The sequence below is a fragment of the Taeniopygia guttata genome, chromosome 3 (genome assembly GCF_048771995.1).
Source record: "Taeniopygia guttata chromosome 3, bTaeGut7.mat, whole genome shotgun sequence".
Taxonomy (NCBI): domain Eukaryota; kingdom Metazoa; phylum Chordata; class Aves; order Passeriformes; family Estrildidae; genus Taeniopygia; species Taeniopygia guttata.
Window position 1 is genome coordinate 5183239 of NC_133027.1, and position 19670 is coordinate 5202908.

At 40.5% G+C, this 19670-nt stretch overlaps 1 protein-coding gene and 1 long non-coding RNA gene across 2 annotated transcripts; one reads left to right on the plus strand and one right to left on the minus strand.

Moving 5' to 3' along the window:
* Positions 1-1331: 1331 nt before the first annotated feature.
* On the minus strand, positions 1332-19282 carry LOC140683613 (uncharacterized). The gene is made up of 2 exons (XR_012054794.1): positions 18798-19282; positions 1332-6200 (listed from the first exon to the last, which is right to left on the minus strand). It is a non-coding gene; the product is annotated as an uncharacterized lncRNA (long non-coding RNA).
* RHAG (Rh associated glycoprotein) lies at positions 1440-13974 on the plus strand. The gene is made up of 10 exons (XM_072926283.1): positions 1440-1573; positions 6067-6256; positions 7968-8118; positions 8310-8457; positions 9183-9340; positions 10168-10305; positions 10525-10646; positions 11349-11434; positions 12294-12367; positions 13048-13974. Exons 1-10 carry the CDS (start codon positions 1441-1443, stop codon positions 13123-13125), a joined length of 1278 nt encoding a protein of 425 aa, XP_072782384.1. The 5' UTR covers position 1440; the 3' UTR covers positions 13126-13974.
* Positions 19283-19670: the final 388 nt, after the last annotated feature.

Here is a 19670-nt window from a genome sequence, read left to right on the forward strand (position 1 = left end):
TTAGACAAGTGGTTTCTTGATAAATACTTTGTTTTCTCTTCCAAATGCACAGACTCATTTTCAGGAAGAAAAAGCTGTGATAACTTTAAACTTTGTTTGCATAATGGTCTAACTCTACCTTTATATTCGGGAATTTTAAATTGGACTTAGGAACAGAGAAAAGATCACAGCACTGGCCTTTTACCAGCATAGATGTACCTTAAAAAAAAAAAAAATGATTTTTTTAAATGTCATAGCATTTGAGCAGTTTTCCAGCAGTATCTCACCAGGACAGCAGCCCAACTTAACATCTCTCCCAACATCTCTATATTAAGTTGGTTTTTATACCCAAGGACTGACACAGCATTTATTGCTGTACTCTGGCATTACTTCTTCATGACCAATTACTCAGCTACTACAGTATCATCCCTCTTTTTAATAGATACAATTTTTACTGAAATAAAATCTCCTGATGTACAATTTTGCCCTGTTCTCTGACTGTTGGATTAACAGGTGAATTTGCTCACATCAATTCAATATTTTATCCACAAAACTTTGAGGACTCACAACAAATTTTGACAAGCAAGGTGACTCTCTAGAGTAAGAGATGATCCAACAATAAACTATGTGAAATTTATTTTTCTCCTCCATTTGTGAGAAAGTTTACAAAGTAAGCTTTTTAAACAATGTAGTAGATTTGGTCTCTGACCTGTTTCCATTGTCTGAGCTGCGGGGGATGTTAAAAAAACTGGCAATCATTAAAAATTAAAAATTGAGTTGCTCTTTTCAAATTCCTCTTTTTAGTAATTGCAGCTTTCCTTTTTAACAACTATGAATATCCTTTTTACATTTAAAGGAGTACAATCATTTTCTTTTTAAATCAAAGTTTACAATGAGAACTTGTGCTGAGAATGAGTACTTCACTGTAAAATAAAAAAAATACATCTTCAGGTTGTTGAAAGATTCTCTTTGCTCATCACAGCCTATATGAAGAGAGGTGATTTTCCATGTTTTATTTGCAATGCAAAATTATTTACTTTTTGGAAGAAGAGCTACAACTTGAAAATATTATTGACTACAGGGAACACAACTGAGGGTCACTGCTCCTTACTATGTTCAGCAAACCAGGCTCTGTGAGATTTTCTTGAAGGCTATTTCCTTTCTAAAATACATATAGGCAGTGAGAAGTACAATTGTGGTTGAATAAGATGGTTTGCATTACAAACCAGAAAAAAAAAAACACATACAAGTCAACATTTCACAGACAGAAGTACCCTGGGAAATCGAAATCACTATATTGACCTGTACTTTTTCCCTCCCATAGTAGGTGGGGCAGTGTGTTCACGTCTCTGTTTCTTTTTTTTTTTTTTTTTACTATATCACCCAGATCCACAGAATTAGCCAGCTCCTCTGAAGGCAAACACCCATTATCAAGCTCTCACAGCCACCTGCTCTCCAGCAATGCCTCCAGACTTTGACACCAACATGAAGTTCAAGTTCTCGATCCTGGCACTTTTTCTGGAAGTGATTGTCATTGTTTTGTATGGGATATTTGTGGATTATGACCCAGATCCTCCTTCAAGCTTATATCCACGTAAGTACTTCTGTCTAAGATTTATAGAAGCTGAAATTTCTTTAAACTGATCATAAGCAAGATTTCTGAATAACTTATGAGACCTACTGATAAAGCTGAAAAAGAAAGTTGTGTTTTGGGGCAAACACATTTTTCTGATGTGTGAAAGTAGCAGGCTTCAGAGATTAATCCAAATTGAGCAGACAGAAAATTCTGCAAGCACCTAACTGCTGAGAAGTTTGCTTTTCTGGGAAAGAAGAGCCTGAGAAATAGTTCTAGTGTTTGCACAACAGGTTAAGACTTGGAGAACTGTGTATTGCTTTGAAAGAGTCCAGCATTTTCCAGAGACGGGGGTGTTTCTTACCAGATCTTTTATCCTGATTAATGTATTAAATAATTAAAATTAATGGAACATTTCATTACTAACATCCAGGTTTGAAAGAAGTGTCTTATGAGAACAGGCAAATTGAGCTGTATGTGCATCATTGCTATAAAATGTTTGTGAAATCTGGACTCCAAAAAGGGCCATAGTTTTGGTGACAAAGTGGTCACTTTCTATCCTCCCCCTGCTATCTTCCAAAGAAGTGGCTCCATTAGGCAGTAATGGTTTAGCCTGAAAATATTTCTGTTGATTTGTTGTTCTGCAAATACTTGGTGAAGATCACAAAAAGCTCTTGGCCTGAGAAGTACTCACTTCCCTCATGCAAAGACAAGGCTATTGTGAATTAATAGAAAACTAAGTTTGCAGCACTGCAAACTGTTTTATTGGCTGTATTGAAGGTTTGTTGTTCAGTTTTTTGGCTCTGAGGCCTAAATGGTTTCAAGCCCTGATTGCAATGTGCTTGATTAAGATCCTAGACTACAGAACTCCAGGCCTGCAGGTAGCACCTGTGTAATTTTGAATGTAAGTTTGAACCCTCTTCTTCTCTCATCCTAACTGTCCTTTCAGTGGCTGTTACAGGGGCATGTGATCCCAGGTTGGAGTAACCTTATATTGTGTATTCTCCCAGAGAGCATTGTCTGGGTCAGAGAACAGCAAATGAGGGCATATTCAGCTCCAGATGCAAGTCTGCTGATGGACATCAGGGGCTAATTACTCACAGTTAGGTTAGCTCCACTGAGATGTGGCAGTGTCCCTGAGTTATGCTACCTTGGGCTGTGCCAGAGCCCGCTCTCCATGACACAGTTTGGCCATGTCAATGATGTTCATAGAGCCAAAGGAAAGTTACAGTTAGAATGGACCTTAAAAATCATCTCATTCCAACCCCCTGACATGGTCAGGGGCACCTTCCACTATCCCAGGCTGCTCCAAGCCCTGTCCCACTTGGCCTTGGACACTTCTAGGGATGGTGCAGCCACAGCTTCTCTGGATAACTTGTGCCAGGGCCTCAGCACCCTCACAGGGAAGAATTTCTTCCTAATACCCAATATAAATCTCTCCTCTTTTAATTTAAAAGTGTTCCCTCTTCTCTATCTTTATCTGCCCATTTAAGAAGTCACTCCCCCACTTTTTTATAAGCCCCATTTAAGTACTAGAAGATGCCTTAAGGTCTCCCCAGAGCCTTCTCTTCTCCAGGCCGAGCAAATGCCGCTCTCTTAGCTGGTGTCATATTAAACTATCCCAGTTGTATTGAACTCTTCAAGTTCCTAAATGAGGTGGCTTTGTCAAGACAATGTATTGGGAATTACTCTTGGTCCGCTCTCACTCAGGAGGTGATTGTTGGCCTAAGCAAAGTGAGTAATTTGACAGCACAGGTAGTTGTACTAACACTACAGTATAGATCTTCAGATGTAACCTACCCAGTCAGAGATCACCCATGCTTATTTCTTCATTAATATCAGTGTCTAAAAAGTGTGGGATGAATTTCCTGCTGTTTCCCACGTCTCCCTGCACAGGCAGTGTATGAGTGTGTTATTCCTGCACACTTGTCCCTCAGCTGCCCACACTGTTGACCTGTGAGCAGCCTTCTGGAATGGTTTGGGCTCCTGCAAACTGGCCCCTTGACCTCCTGCCAGGCATGGCTTTAGGCACAGCATGGATAAGGGACTACTCTTAAGGTGGGAACAGTGTTTTAGGAGAGAAGAACATATATTCCTTTTCGCCAGGCTGTTCAGATTACCAGTAGAGACATAAACCAAGCAAACAACACCGATGTCATGTTGAATTTTTAGATGCTGGCCTCACAGAGGTCATTCACAATAAGGAATGGGAATAAAAGTAGATTTTAACAACACCTGTATTTTCACTTTTAGGATCCCTTATTCTCAAATTTACCTGTATAAAGTGGAGACAGAAGTGCAGTTTGCCTGAGGACTTGGCAGAAATATAATGCTATGGTTATATAGGTGTATTAGGAAGTATCTTGAGCCAGGACTTCCCTTGAGTCCCTAAAATGATGGGATCAAACTGCTTCCCATGCTATGCCTTAGGATGTTAACCCATCTGTACCTCAGAGATTTAGTCCCTTCATCCAGGAGTTAATTTGTATTCTCAGGACTGCAGTGCAAGGCCTGATTCTGTATGCCTTATACACCTCAGCACCATGAATTCAAGCTGTTTCGGTGGTTTTGGACAGAAGAAAAATGAAAAACATAGTGGAGGATCAGCATAGCTTTGCACTCAGATAAGGAGGGCTATGCTGAGATCATTCCCAAAGCATAGTTTTGCAATTTATGTGTTTCTAGTGGATACAAGTGCAGGCATGGCAAATTGGATGGACAGTTTCAGGTGTGTTGTATCACTGGAATGGGAGAACAAGAGGGTGTGATGGTTCTTAGAGCACTGAAAGAGGATTTTTTTTTTTTTTTTTGTATTGGCAGTATTGGCATCCTGTTTGCATTGTCCTGTGAGCATCCATGACTCATGGCTTAGGAAAACTTACGCATCCCTCTTGTTCAGAATTCTATGGTTTACAACTTTAGGTAAAGCAAGATCAGCTCTAGAATATGTCAGAAGCATCCCTGTGTTGAGATTGACCACCTTGCAGTGGAGTTAATATGCTGGTCTTGGCCAGCCTTGAAGAATTCTGTGTAGTGGCTTTGTTAGGATCTGCTGGAATGTTTTTCCCAATCTTTATTTTCCTCTCTCCCAGAAGTGCTATGCTTTGTCAAACTCAACTAGTTACTGAAACAGTTCAGTTCAAATCATGCTATGTCTTCATCATTTAAAGTCACTCGAGACCTACTCTTTAAAATCATGCATAAAAGATAGTTAAAGTTCAAGGTACAGGCTAAACTAGAAGGAATTTGTCCTCTACACACATAAATTAACCTAGTTTTAACCAGGTCTTTAACTATTCACCATTTGTGTGAATAAGATTAGACAGCTTTAAAATGTCCAGCCTGAAGAGGAAGCGAAAGGGTTGGAGGTGTTTGTGAACCATCTGCATTTCTATAGAATCACATAATGGCCTGGGTTGGAAGGGACCTTAAAGTTTATCTTCTAATCCCAAGTCAACCAACGATGCTTTTTCTTAAATGCAAAGTAAAGGCTCTTACTGCTTATTTCAGCGCTAGGGCAGGCTGGAATATGACACTGCAAATATAAAAGAGTTTATTCAGAATCCCAGTAACTTCTTATACTTCTGGGCCCTCTTTTGGCTAGGTCTGGTAATGCAAAACTGTGGAATGCTTCAAGTAGTGGGAATTGCAACTTCAAGCCAAATTTACACTAACCAGCTCAAGTTATTCATGCTTTTTGGCATGCAAGAGCAATGAATTTTTTTTTTTTTTTAATGGTCTCTCTATGCTAGAGGTTCTTACTAACAGTAAAATCAGAAAAAAAATCGCGATTACAGGACTCAAACCTATCTGGTTTAGAGTCAATTAAATCATATAAAGCTTAAAAGTAAAAAAAAAATATTTTAAAATATAAAGTATCCATGTTGTGGTGATATACTCAGTTTGTATTAAAACCATAAAAAGAAAATTAAAGTAATAACTCTAAAAAGTAGGAAAAGAACTAACCATATTTCAACAAAATTCATATTTCAAAAAATCCCCAAATATTTGAAGGAAGACTAATGGTATCCTGATTAACTATACTAATTTTTAAATTTAAACTTTGCCTTAAAATTAAGTTTTCTTTTATCCATGTAAAAAGATCAATGTCTTGGACAGTAATTTTTAGGGATCTCAAGCATTCCTTTGCACTGGGACGCCTAGCATTCATGCAAACAAACCCCATGTACCATTTTGGAGTCAGTCAGAACACACTGGCTCTGACCACCTTGATTGGAAGGGGAACATAGCTTTTCCATAGGGACATGAAGCTGTGATGATGTTCCAGGTAGCTTCACAAAGAGAGAACAGTGCCAGACACAAGTAAATTTGCAAGTATAGAAATCCAGTGGCTTTCCATAATGATTTAGGAATAAATATAATGAATATTTAGGTGTGGCATTTTCCAGACATTCCATTTTCAGCTGGTAGACTGGTCATGAAGTGGGAAGAATGGATCACATGCATGACCATTTTTTCCCCAGATTTTTACCCTTCTTAATCACTCTTCGCAGTCTCTACATTTCAGGATGTCCATGTGATGATATTTGTTGGATTTGGTTTCCTGATGACCTTTCTGAAGAAATATGGATTCAGCAGTGTTGGTTTCAACATGCTCATTGCTGCCTTCGGTCTCCAGTGGGGAATTCTGGTACAAGGATTTTGGCATATGGAAAGAGGGAAAATTTCTGTTAACATCGAAAGGTATATGTGAATTAACAAAAATGGATATTTATATCCCTAAAGCTATCAGGAGAAGCCATAAACCACAACATCTATGGGGTCAGACTTAACCTAAATGTCAGTAGCCTTACTGTCCTCCTCTCCACATCGTTCTGCCCTTCATTTATTAGGGGGCGCACTCCTGGTTCACTGGGACAAGGTGACCAAATTTGAGGTGGTACATTATATGTGGGAGGTGTGGGTCCTGTAGAGAGCTTTTATTTGAATCTCTGAATCTCTGAAGCTGTGGAAGCTGGAAGATTACCAGCAGTAGCACAGCACATCCTGCACCCGACAGGCATGCAAGGATCTGTCTTTCTATGACACATGGGGTCACAGAAAAAAGCCTGGAGCTGCATGTCTGTGCACTCATGAAGTTTTCTCTTACTTCTCAAGGAATGCTTTCCATGAGCATCATACTCCAGCAGGGTCTGAACACCAATCACAGAATAAGAGACCTCATGGGCAACATCTCTAAGCACATTTAACACCCCTTCTCTTCATCTGTCCTGCCTCTGCCAAGGTCTCAGAGTGTTTTCCACATCTCAGTTTCCTGAGACAACTTGTAAACAATTTTGAAATTATCAACATCATAACATTACTGAGAGGAAAGCAGGAATGATAAAAGTAGCTCCCAAATGCTTACAGTCAGGCATCTTTAGAGGGACCCATAGGTTAGTGCCTCTCTGTGCTCTAGATTCTGATCAATTTCTGGTTTTATTTACCTTTGCCAATCCCCAAAACATACTAACACTGGTCCTGCCTGACAGCTCATGCAAAGATGGTGCACAGAGACAGACAGGTGTGCAAGGCTTCCAGGGTTATATAAATCATATCACCAAAAACCCCACTGTCATCTTTGAAGCCTAGGTGGCAGTCAGGGCTGGAAATTGAGGCCTTGGAGCCTGTCCAGAGAAGGACAAAGGAGCTGGGGAAGGGTCTGGAGTGTGAGTCTGAGGAGGAGCAGCTGAGGGAGCTGGGGGGGCCCAGCCTGGAGAAAAGGAGGCTCAGGGGGAACCTTCTGGCTCTGCACAACTCCTGACAGGAGGGGACAGCCAGGTGAGGGTCGGGCTCTGCTCCCAGGGAATGAGTGACAGGACAAGAAGAAATGGCCTGAAGTGACAAGAAGAAACACAAGGGAGGTTTAGTTGGATATTAGGAAAAATCTCTTCACAGGAAGGGTGATCAGGCATTGGAACAGGCTGCCCAGGGAAGCTGTGGAGTCAACAGCCCTGGAAGTGTTTTAAAAACCTGCAGATGTAGCACTGAGGGACATGGTTTAGTGGTGGACTTGGCAGTACTAAAAATGGTCTAAGAGACCTTTTCCAATCTAAATGATTCTGTAATTTCATGACATCCCTGCACATCCCCATACACTTCTCAGCTGCCTTTTCGTCATAATTCCAACCAGCAAAGCACATGTATGGTGTAAGCAGGAGGAAAACTTCTACACTTACTCTTCACTAGCTGGTAAGATCCTTACAAATCCATCTGGAAATTTTTTATTTCATTTTCCTCCATGAAGATGAACTTGTTAATTTTGTATCTGAAGAGTTAAGGCTCTATAATTTTAATGATGTCATTTAATGGCATGTTGGATATTACAGCTTTTAAACTAGTTTTCTCCTTTTTTTTTTTAAATGTGTTTTGGGTTGTTTTTTTGTTTTGTTTTGTTTTGTTTTCTGAACTTCAGCATGATAAATGCAGACTTCAGTACAGCAACTGCTTTGATTTCATTTGGGGCACTCCTGGGAAAAACAAGTCCCATTCAGATGCTGATCCTGACTCTCCTGGAGATCACCATGTTTGCATGCAATGAACACCTAGTTACCAAAGTATTTAAGGTACAACTGTTTAGCAATTATTTTCTTTTTATAACAAACACTTTCACTTTGTAATACTTCCAGTTTGCTTATGCTAGGCTTTGGTTTCCACCACAGAATTAAATCATTAAGTCCTCCAGACTTCTTGTTCTTCAGACCCTTGTCTTTATGCTGTATAAAATATGTGGCATTATTCTGGGTCCCTGTTACAGGCCACAGATGTTGGAGCTTCAATGACTATCCATGCTTTTGGAGCTTATTTTGGTTTGGCTGCAGCTTTCGTCTTGTACCGTCCTGGTCTGACTAACAAACATGAAAATGATGAATCCACCTATCACTCAGACATGTTTGCCATGATTGGTAAGTGAAGTAATATCGAGAGCTGATCAGCTGTTCAACCCTCTCCCATCCCTTTTTTTTCCTCATTACCTATTATTATGCTACATTCATTTTCCCAAATACACTTCTGGAGGCAAATTCCTTTTAGTCTCATGCATGCACTGCATTCTGTAGTACACATATTTTTACAGCTTTTCCTTGCTTCCAAGGATGGAAAAATCAAATAAAATGTGTTTGCACTGTGCATTAGTGGTGATTTGCTTTCTGTTAAATCTTGTGCTTTTCAGCAGTATTGCCAAAGCAATTGTCCATAATTAAAAGGATTGAGTTGTGCCTGTCATGGTAATGAATGTCAGAAGCCATATATCTATCTGTCCATGAGAACTGTTCATAAACCAATGCACCAGCTAAAACTTTCAGTTTTATTGATAGAGGATAAAGGATTTGCATGTGAATTGTGTTGCCTGTGCCTCCTGTTCTGGCTCGGGTTTCACAGTAGTGGTGAGCTCTGACAATGAGTGGGGCATGACAAGGGGTCATTAAAGCCTTCCAGTAATATTTGACAAGAGACCATGTGTAATAATCCCAGCTGCCAGTGTCAAAAGCTTCTGCATATTCTATTACTTCTTCCAGAATTTTGGCCATCCCATGTTTCTCGTTAATCATTGTCCTCATTTTGCTCACTCTGTTGTATTGGCCCTTGTGACTAAACAGCTTTTGCTTTGTTTTGACTTCTATTCATGCAGGTACCCTGTTTCTTTGGCTTTTTTGGCCCAGTTTTAACTCTGCCATTGCAGATGCCCAGGTAACAGCCATTATCAACACTTACTACTCCTTGGCTGCCTGTACCGTCGTAACATTTGCCCTCTCCAGCTTGGTGGACAAAAGAGGCAAATTCAGTATGGTAAGAATCACATCATAACCCTTGCTAAATCGAGTCAACCCTCTCCAGTAAGGATGAGTAGGCAGATTCCCAGTGTCCATCTATCTGTCCAGGCTATCTGGAGCCTTTCCCCATACTATGGCCAGAATTAGAGCTATTACACTTGTAAAACCTATAAAGTCTGATGAGAAGTGGCTGAGGGAGCTGGTGGGGGTGGCTCAGTCTGGAGAAAAAGGAGGCTCAGGGAGGATCTTCTCACTCTCTACAACTCCCTGAGGAAGAAAGGTTCAAACACCAAGTGACAGGAAGAAAGAAAACAGCCTCAAGTTGCATCAGGGCAGGTTTAGACTGGATATTAGGAAAAATTTCTTCACAGAAAAGGGTGGAAAGCAGTGTAGTAGACTGGGAGCATGGTTGTTGTACTGGTTTGATGGTTGGATTTATTAATCTCGATGGTCTCTTCTGGCCTTAATGATTCTGTGATGATTCTCTCTCGTTCACAGAACCTGTTGGACCATAAAGACATTAGTCCAGTGCTCAGGTGGACTTTTGAATCTTATTCCAGAGAAGTTCCTACTTGAGTTTCCTTATTACAACAGCCAAATGGTCTCTCAAGGAAATGACCCATTCCCTGAAAATCTCAGTGCATCTGCACAACAGACAAAATCAAACCAGCTTCTATGCCCTTGCCCTAAAATCCAGCTCAGTTTTCACCCACTCCTTTCCAGCAGCTGCAGTTACTTGTCTGAGCCCAGCACGTGCAAGGGAGCCTTCAGAGGCACTCAGCCCTAAAACAAGCCACTGATCTTCATGTGTCACCTCTGCCTTGTTCTGTGTCCCCTCTGCAGGTTCTCATTCAAAATGCCACCCTGGCAGGAGGAGTAGCAGTGGGTACCTGTGCTGACCTGGAAATCCATCCTTTTTCTGCCATGTTCATTGGGGTCATTGCTGGAATGGTCTCTGTCCTTGGGTTCCAGTTCCTGACTGTAAGTATTGGGGACCCAGCTCTGCTCCCATTTTTTATTTATCTTTGGCTTTCCTGGAGCTCCCTGGGTTTGCTACAAAGGGAGGATAGATACAGTAAATCCAGGTAATGATGACTTTTAATAATGATTTGATTATTGTACTTCTGCTCTTCCTTTTGCATCTAGAGGTCGTGGAAAACTATAAACTCACTCTAAGTTTCCTATTTCCCCTCATTTCAGCCTGTGATGGCATCCAAGCTGAAAATTCAAGACACTTGTGGAGTTCATAACTTACATGGTTTACCTGGAATTCTGGGGGGTATTGCTGGCATCATAGTGACTGCAGTAAAAACGGAAATTAGGTAAGTTATAGAGAGAAGAGAGAAAGAAGTTTTTTGATTTTTGAAGGTCTATTCTAATTTGCTACCTTCTTTGGATTTATTTATGATTTTTTTCAGAAACGCATCATTGATTTGATGTCAGGCATTGTATTCTCATTTAATTTGGGTTCTTCTTGATCTCCTGCCTTTAACACACTGTTTAAATACCAGGCTTATTACAGATTAAAAGCTCAAATAAAAATAAATAAATGAAAATATTATAAACAGCACACTGAACCATAACATAGAAATTTTTTTATTATGACTCTACAATTGCACTTCTGGTATTTGTAAGTTTTCAAAAAAAAAAAAAAAGGCAAAATGGCTTTTTTCTACTATCTCATAAGACTCCAAAAAGATGAAATGTTGGTCGTTTTGACAGTAGGGAGTATTCTCTAATGGCATACAGGACATTAATAATATTCTCAAAGAACTTGGTTTCATCTGTAGCCTAAAAAAAATTAAAGTCATGAGTTCTGTCTTGTATACAGCAATGGCAGGATTTGTTGGACTCAATGTTCTTGAGTCTTCTCAAGAATCTTTATGGTCTTCAACCCTAAAGATTCTGGGATATTTTTCTATCAGTCACCTTGTCCAGCATGCAGCAAGTTGTAAGACTGATCATCAGTCTCAAATTGTAACAATTTTTTGATGGGCAATGATTTGGTTTTCTACCCTTTTCAGGAATGGTCACGTGCTTACTCCTGCCCTGCAGGCTGCTGCCCTGGGAAGTACACTTGGAATTGCAATTGTGGGAGGAGCACTCACAGGTTAGTACGATGCTTATAGTGACTAAATACACATGTGAATTTAGAGGTTTTTCCATGGAAAACTTAAATGTATCAACAATTTTGTGTGAATAATACAAAATTTAAAAAATGGGTCCTGATGCCAGAAACTCAAATATGGAAAAGTAGTTTTCCAATATTTTTGTCTTCAAATGAAGTTCAGGTTTGTCAAGAAGAATTTCTTCACTGAAAGGGTGGTCAGGCATTGGAAGGGACTTCCCTGGGCGGTGGTGCAGTCCCCATCCCTGGAGGTGTCCAAGGAGTGACTGGATGTGGCACTCAGAGCTCTGGTCTGGCTGACAAGATGGTGTTTGGTCTAAGATTGGACCTGATGATCTTGGAAGTTTTCCCAACCTTAATGTTTCTTGATATTGTGATTCTGTATATCTTGCTGAATACATGCTCCAAAGATACTGAGTTTTATATCTATAGGATTAATAAAGTGTTTTTCTGGAAGGAATTCTTCTCCACATTCAGACACTTTAAATTCTGAACAGAAATTAGTTTGAGATCAAGACCTACTCAGTGAGGTGTCATGTGTTTCCATGTGTTTGTGAATACTTCCAAATAAACAAACAGAATGTCAGGCTGAAATAGAAGATTTTGGTCTGATGTCTGGTCAATTAAAAGCAAGCTGTTATTTATGCTCTTATTTATGTTTGTATAATGAAATCTGCATCACCCCTCAGAATAATTGACCCGATGTCCCAGGATGGTTCGGCACTCCTGTAAATGAGGAAATCAGTCAGAAAATGTAGCTGGCTGCCTAGGGCACAGCTGAGGGACATTTATTTGGTCATTTTCTTCATTTTTTAAACCTCTGATGCTGGTTTTCCTGCAGGTGCTATTCTAAAACTCCCCTTCTTGGGACAAGTATCTGACCAGAACTGCTTTGATGACTCTGCTTATTGGGAGGTAAGACACAACCTCCTTTAATTTTCATTATGTTGGAGGATGTATAATCACTGCAACCCCACTTTCCTGGGCTTTGTGGTTTGCACACATGAATCAGAAAGGCTGCCCCTTCAAAATTAAAAAATCCTGCTCTGCCTCAGGCTGTGAATTTATCAAGGCCAGGCCACCTTCAGGATAATTTTTGGCCATCTTAGGTAATCATGCCTTTTTCATTGGACTCACCTTGAACAAAAAGCAGAAAGAGAGACAACAAATGGATATCACAGTGGAGGCCTTTATCTCTCTCTTACATGCTCACTGTATCAGGTATCCTCTTCTTTATCAGAGGTTGATGACATATTCTTAATTTAGGCAATCTGAACTTTATCATTTTATGCCAGGAAAAACCCAAAAAGGCAAGGCAAGAATATATAAATATACATTCCTTGTAAATAAAATGTGAAGTTAAAGGAAATTTTATTCTTTTTTCGATAAATTAAACTCCTTCTTCTATGAAGAAAACCCTGAGTTTATCCCTCAGTATCCAGAATTGATGGCTCATGTCAGGCTGTATCAATGTTTATAAACAGACATATAACATATACTAATGGAATTACGTTCTCGGCACATTTTAGTCTTCTTTTATGACAAAAGCAAATCTATATATCCTTAACTGAGCTCTTTTTTTTTTTTCATGGCAGGTTCCAGAGGAGGAGACAATACCTGTAATTTACTCCAGGCACCGTGAGGATCACAACAGATTTGAAGCTGCCATGTAGAAAAATAATTAATCTGCAGTATTTGTCCTAATGGTGCTCTTTTCTGTTTCTAATGCTAAGAAATAATGAAACAACATCCAAGTATTATCCCAACCACACCAGGTTTTTAAGAAAATGCTGAAGATAGCTATATTTTTGTAAAAGAAAACAAGCTTGATTTTAGATTACTTAGTCATTATGCCAAGCTCAGGTGAATAAATTAGGTCCTTCTAACATATTTGTTCATCAGAAAAAGACACCACAAATTGCTCTTTAAAATTATCTATATTTTACCTTTTGTTGTCACTGATAACAATATAGCTGTTGTAATAAACTTTGGGTTTCAAGATTATTACAGGACAATATATTTAATTGTGAGACTTCTGAGTTACATCCTTCAACTGTATAGGGGTAATCAAAAAGAAATTAATTTATATTTTTAATATGGATTCAAACAAACTTTTCACCAGAGTATCCCAGCTTAAATTTTTAAGAAAGTGTGTTGTCCTGTTTTCCAATGGAGGAGGAAACATGCTGTATTTTGAAGTTTGATTATGACAGGAAGCAAAATGTTGAAATAATTCTTATGGCAAAGCACAGAATAGTGATTGATAAGGCAATATGAGTATCAAGATTAATTATTAATATGTTTATTGTAAGGGAAAAGAAAGTGAAATTGAAAAAAATTCATTATTGTCATAGATTATTTATTGTCATAGATTTAGTTTCAAGGACATAATAAGGGAACTAAGTAGGAACTATGAAAACCAAGTGATTGCATAATAGGTCTTATTCTATTCAACAGTAATAAGTGGATTGTAGCAGTGTTAATGGTAATAAATATAAGCTGAAAACAGCTCCAGAAAAACATTAATTGTTTGGAACTGATTGGAAAGAAATTATGTTCAACCTATAGAAGATTCCACAGAGAACTTCCACGGGACAAGTCACTGACTCTGAAGTCACTTCCTCCTAAAAGAAGCAAAAGTAAAAAGAAGAGAACTGAAGCTAAATTAAGGTAAATTAACTTCATCGGAGAAGTGATGACAGTGGCTGCTCAGTTCAGAGACAAAAATTGAGGTATCTGAAGGAACTCCATGAGGTGCCTTCATGCATCGGATAATCCATTGAGAGACAATGGATGGGAAGTGGAAATCAAGCAGAAGGAACACAGTGCCTCAACTCATCATTCATGGAAAGCTACTGCTGATGTCTGAATAACAGGCTGTCACGGTTTGATGCTGACGCAATGCCAGCAACCCCCATGAAAATGCACCTTCCCAAATAAATGTTGTGAGATGTGATCCTGAACAGAGCAGAGCGAGCCCAAGCTTAATAACAAAGGGAAAAAAAACTTTCTTACACTACAACTATGATAAAAGGAAAAAGAAAAAAAACACACACTAAATCCAAAATGAAAACCTTCCAAAACATTCCTCTTCGCCCCACCCAACCCCAACAAATCACAATGAGACACAATTTGGACCCTTAATCAAGTTATCACCCTTCAATATAATCAGTACTCAGTCCATCAAGGGAGAGAGGAGTCTCGCTTGCAACATAGAGCCCCAGGAAACACAATTGCCACTTCTTGTGTTGCCATGTCACACATGGCACCACCAGAGAAAATCTGCCAGTGTGACACTCTTCTTTCCATGCACGGCGCTCTCACCACCATGCATGGACAGACTGCTCACAGGGCTCCTTTAAGGATACTTTGACAAGGACCAACAGGAACAACAGTCCAGTGTCTCATTTTGGGACCACAGTCACCCCCATTTTCCTCCTCCCCTGGGCCCTCCCCAAGGCCAAGCCTCCCCTGTGAAAACAGAGATCTTCATCTTCCTGAAGACGGAGGGCATCATCACACCCTCCTCAGCTTTTCTCTGTTCACTCCATTCCTGCACTGGTAGTTGCTGAAGCAGGTCTCTTGGCTCACCATGCATCCCCCTAAAATGCAGTCTCTCTTGGAGGAGAAATTGGTTCAGTCTATGGCTAACAAGAAAAATCCAGCCTAAAGCCACTGATCATCTGCCCCCAACCTTCTTTCCCTAACATCTCAGGTCCCAGGCTGTCTCTCTCCCTCAAATCGAGGAGGAGTGATATTTCACAAAGCCTTCATTCCCCAGGAAAGGGTTAAAAGTCCCAGGTGAAATCTTGGCCCAGGACTCCATGTCCTATGCTGGGCACCTCCCCTCCTCTTCTCCTTCTCCTCTGCCGGCAAACTTCCAGGTGTTTTCAGGCTGGCGGGGGGGAAGATGGGGGGAACAAAGAAATCTCACACTTCCTCCTCCACCCTTCCATCTGCAGGAGCTGGCTCTGTTCCAGACCCTTCTCTCCCAGGCCACATGGCTTCCCCTCCCCAACCCAGCCTGAGGCTGGCTGGGCGAGGTCTGCACCCTCTGATGACCAGAACCAAAGAGAGCAAGTTCTCCTGGGAGTTCTTGCTTTTAACCCCCTGTGTTCAGTGGGTTAAAAGCAAGAACTTCAGAAGAACCTTCAGTGGTCACTCCAGGTGCCAACATCAAAACGTGACACTGATTGGTTTGACTACCAGCTTCCTGAGAAAATTCTCTTCCATGTCAAACCATGTAAACAATGTAAATATTGCATTTGTAAAAATTTTAGAAGTATTTTGTGCATAATTTATGAAGTGTTGAAGTATTTGAAAAAGATTCCATCTCTGGACAGCCTGTAAGAATCTTATCTTCAATACATGAATTTCACCCCTCAAATTCCTGCTTGGGAGTTCAGAGGGTCTTTCATTCACCTTAAAGAAAGTGAGGAAATTTCACTAGTTTTGAGTCCTGACCACACAGGAATACCTGAGTGAAGAAGCACCACCCACTGGCAGTAAATTAATAATTTGAATTATAGTAATTAATAATTTGACTTATAGAATCCTTAAGGTTGGAAAATACTTCCAAGATCATCAAGTCCAACCTTGGATGGATTATCATCATGGCCAATAAACCACATTGAGAATGCCATGTCTACTCAGTTCTTGAACACTTCCAGGGATGGTGACTCCCCTGCTTCCCTGGGGAGGCTGTTCCAGTGTTTAACCACTCTTCCAGCAAATAATTTTTTCCTAATATCCAACCTAAAACTTCCCTGGTGATTGATGCCCTCAATAATAATATTTAGGGTTGTTTTTTTTTTTAATCCAAAAGGGAAGAAATGAACTATACATTTTTGTTCTCCAGTTCTCCTTATAATCTTTCCATTGTAATCCATACCCTCATCCTCTCAGTATTCATTGTCCCCAGACCTCTTTTTCAGAAGATTCCTTCCCCAGAGAAATCAATCCCTTAGGGTCTCTCAAAAAATAGAGTAGGGACATGAATCCCTTTGTTTTACCAGGGCTTTAAATGTTATTTTCTTTTCCATGTGACTGCGCTCTTGAAGTATATAACCTGTTTCTCCACAGCTTTTTTACCCTAATTGCTCATAACCACATTGCAGATGCCAGTGGCATTTGGTTGTGTGGCTTAGGGTATTTTCTTTGGTTGGTTATTTCCTAATTAATCAGAGCTTTGAATAACTTGAATCAGCAGAGCTTCATTAGTAATCAAGTGCAATTTCTGTGTAATACATGACTGGAGGCTTCAAAGACAGAAGCTGAAAATATTTTACTAAAAACCCTTTTGTTCTTCCATGAGGAAGCCTTACACTAGCAGGAAAAGAAAGTAAGGAGTTAAATAAGACATGGAGTGGAGGATGAGCTTAAAGGATGGGACTGAAAATTAAACATAAGTTAAAGTACAACTACTCTAAATTTGAGGCTCACCATATCAGCATTTCTTTTCTTTCTCAAAAAGACTGGCAATGTTTTATCCCTTCCAACAGCCTTTCAATACTCTTCCTGTCATACCTTTGTTCTCAGTTTGACGGTTTTTTATATTAAGAGAGCTTTAATAAGGCATTGTGGGGTGGGGTTTTTTTTTTGGTTTTGGGGTTTTTTTAATGAGTAAAACTTCATTGATATCCTCTTTAAACTATCTAAAGGTCATACTAAAGGTCATTAAACATACTAAAGGTCATTTAAACATACAGAGGTTATTAAAGCTTACTTTAAACTAACTAAAGATCAAGCTTACATGACAGCTTTTTTCAAAATACCTGTGGGTGACTATAGCTTTGAAGGCAGTTGTATAGTTGTCCATTCCTACCTCTGTCAGAGCAGTATCTTTGTATTTCATTACTGAAAAGAAAATTTATTTGAAAGCCATTGGCTGAATATTTGCTTACAAAATTTCTTTTAACATTTGTGCTCAAATCTGCTGCTGGGTAAATGCACTAATTGAATGTTCATATGAGCAGCTGTATTTGTTTGACATTTCCTGGGGATGTTTTCTTTCTCTCTTACTGGGATTAACTTTTTCTCAAAATACATTAAAAAAATATGTCTCCTCTTGCCAAAGGAGAGCTCTTCCTGTTCTTCTCAAGCCTCCTGCAAAATGTTCACATTTCAGCCTCCTCTCAGTTCCTTGCTATTATTTAAATTCCAGATATATGTGGAAAACTCAACATTTTCAGTGCCCTTTTACCCACTCTGGAAAGGTGAAATAGAATCAGGCAAACTGGAGCACAGCTGGACTCTGGCCCTGGACTTTTCCCAGGACATCTTCCAGGTAGGTGAAATGTCCTGGTCTCTCCTCTGGAGCCCCTGGGGTCAGCAGCAGGCTCAGGGTGAGCCAGGCCAAGAGTAGGCTTGCTAAAGCCCCTCTCCCAGGCTCCCAGCCATGTGCCAGGGCTCTTTTCCTCTAGGTCTCTGCACCCCCATTCCATGGGGAATTCCCCCATTCCCTCCTCTCCTCTGCCTCTGGCCATGTCTCTGAAGGGACCCTGACACTTTTGGGAGAGAAGGACAAGGGGCTCAGCCTTGAGGCACTTCACAAAACATTCAGGCTCTGGCCTCAAGGCCACATGCAATTTAGTGTTCAGGATTTCTACTAGAAAACTCTTCCAAACACTGTTCTGTGGGCTGTGACTCAACTTTCCTGTCCAGTTTTCCCCTTGGCTTATTCTTTCAACACCTTCTTCTCTGCTGCTCACTCTCTTAGACTCTGAGACACCTGAGTTGGCCTGTACCTCAGCCAACAGAGGACATCCTTTCCCAGTGCTGTGTCCAGTTCTGGGATCTCCAGTACCAAAGAGATTTGGACAGACTGGAGAGAGGCTGCAAAGATGCTGTAGTGTCCGTTCCACCTGGAAATTTGATGTCATGTGTGGCAGTACGCCGCAGAGAAGACAGAGGTGGTGGGGGGAGGTAGGTGCCCAGCCGTGGCAGTTTGGCAACCCACTGTGAAATCTCAGCTGTCCTAAGAGCTCAAGACTTTTAACCCTTTCCTAAGGAAAAAAAAACTTTGCAAAACACTACTCCTCCTTAATCTAAAAGAGAAGAGAGACAGCCTATGACCTGAGATGTCAGAAGATGATAGAAAAAAAAAATCCTAAGTAAAAAGAGATAATAGAGTAGCTTTAGCTAAACTTTTCTTATATAACCAGACAGCAAACCCCCATGGCCCCTCCCCCACAACCTGGTTTGGGAAGAATTTCCTTGGAGGAAAAAACCTGTTTATTTAACAGACAGAAGCACTCCCTGGCACAAAAAAAACACCAGAAGACAAAAACTCTTTCACCACTCTGAACATATAACAAATTTAGAAAGTCTCTCCTGGAGTGCTTACCCAGTCATCGGTCTCTGGCACTGGGGATGGCTGCTGCAGGTCACAAAATGCAGGCTCTCGGTGTTTCTTGGTGTTTCCCAGGTCCCAGAGTGGAGCAGGTTCGAATGGTATTCAGGAAAGGGAAAGAAAAACAGTGCAGGGAAAAAAAAAATGGTCTGCCTAGCTAAACAAAGTAATAAGCAAAAGCAAGAAGCATGAGCGAGAGCAAAGGGAAAGCAAGGAATTGGTGTGCAGAGACTGCGTCCCCCTGAACACCGCAGCCATGGCTTCGATGGTGGTGAGGATGACGTTGTCGAAGGATGTTCTTTCCTTTGTTTTTAAGGTCAAGTCTGGTCTACTTTGTTCCTAATCACATCTCACACCACTCATTTAGAAAAAGTGCATTTTCATTAAGAGTCACTGGCATTGCGCCGGCGCCAAACCATGACACACCCATAAACAATTTTGTGAGAAAACAGCAGTGAAAAGGCTTGGGAAGCATGGGAGAAAGAAATTACACGCAATCTGAAAACAGGAAAGGCAGCCTGTTTCCTCAAAGTCCGGAAACTTTGAGACTTCGAGAAAAATAGCAGACTGATAGGCTGATGGATTTATTAGAGGCCTGAATTTATTAGAGGGTTGTGTGGGGAAAAGTGAACAGTGTACATCTATTACCAAGAGGATATCTTCTGTCACGTGTAGGAATGAGTTAGCTTGTGAGTTTGCGGGCCTCAAGTTGGGTAACTCCCTGGGGGCTCCCCTGGCAGGAGAGACCCTCCTGGAACAGCTCTGTGTCCGGAACGAGAGATGCATCGGACTTTTTGGTCTTCAGCTTCTGTTTATTGTTATCTTATCAAAACTTCAGCACACTGTCTGCACCAGACCCTGCCTGCA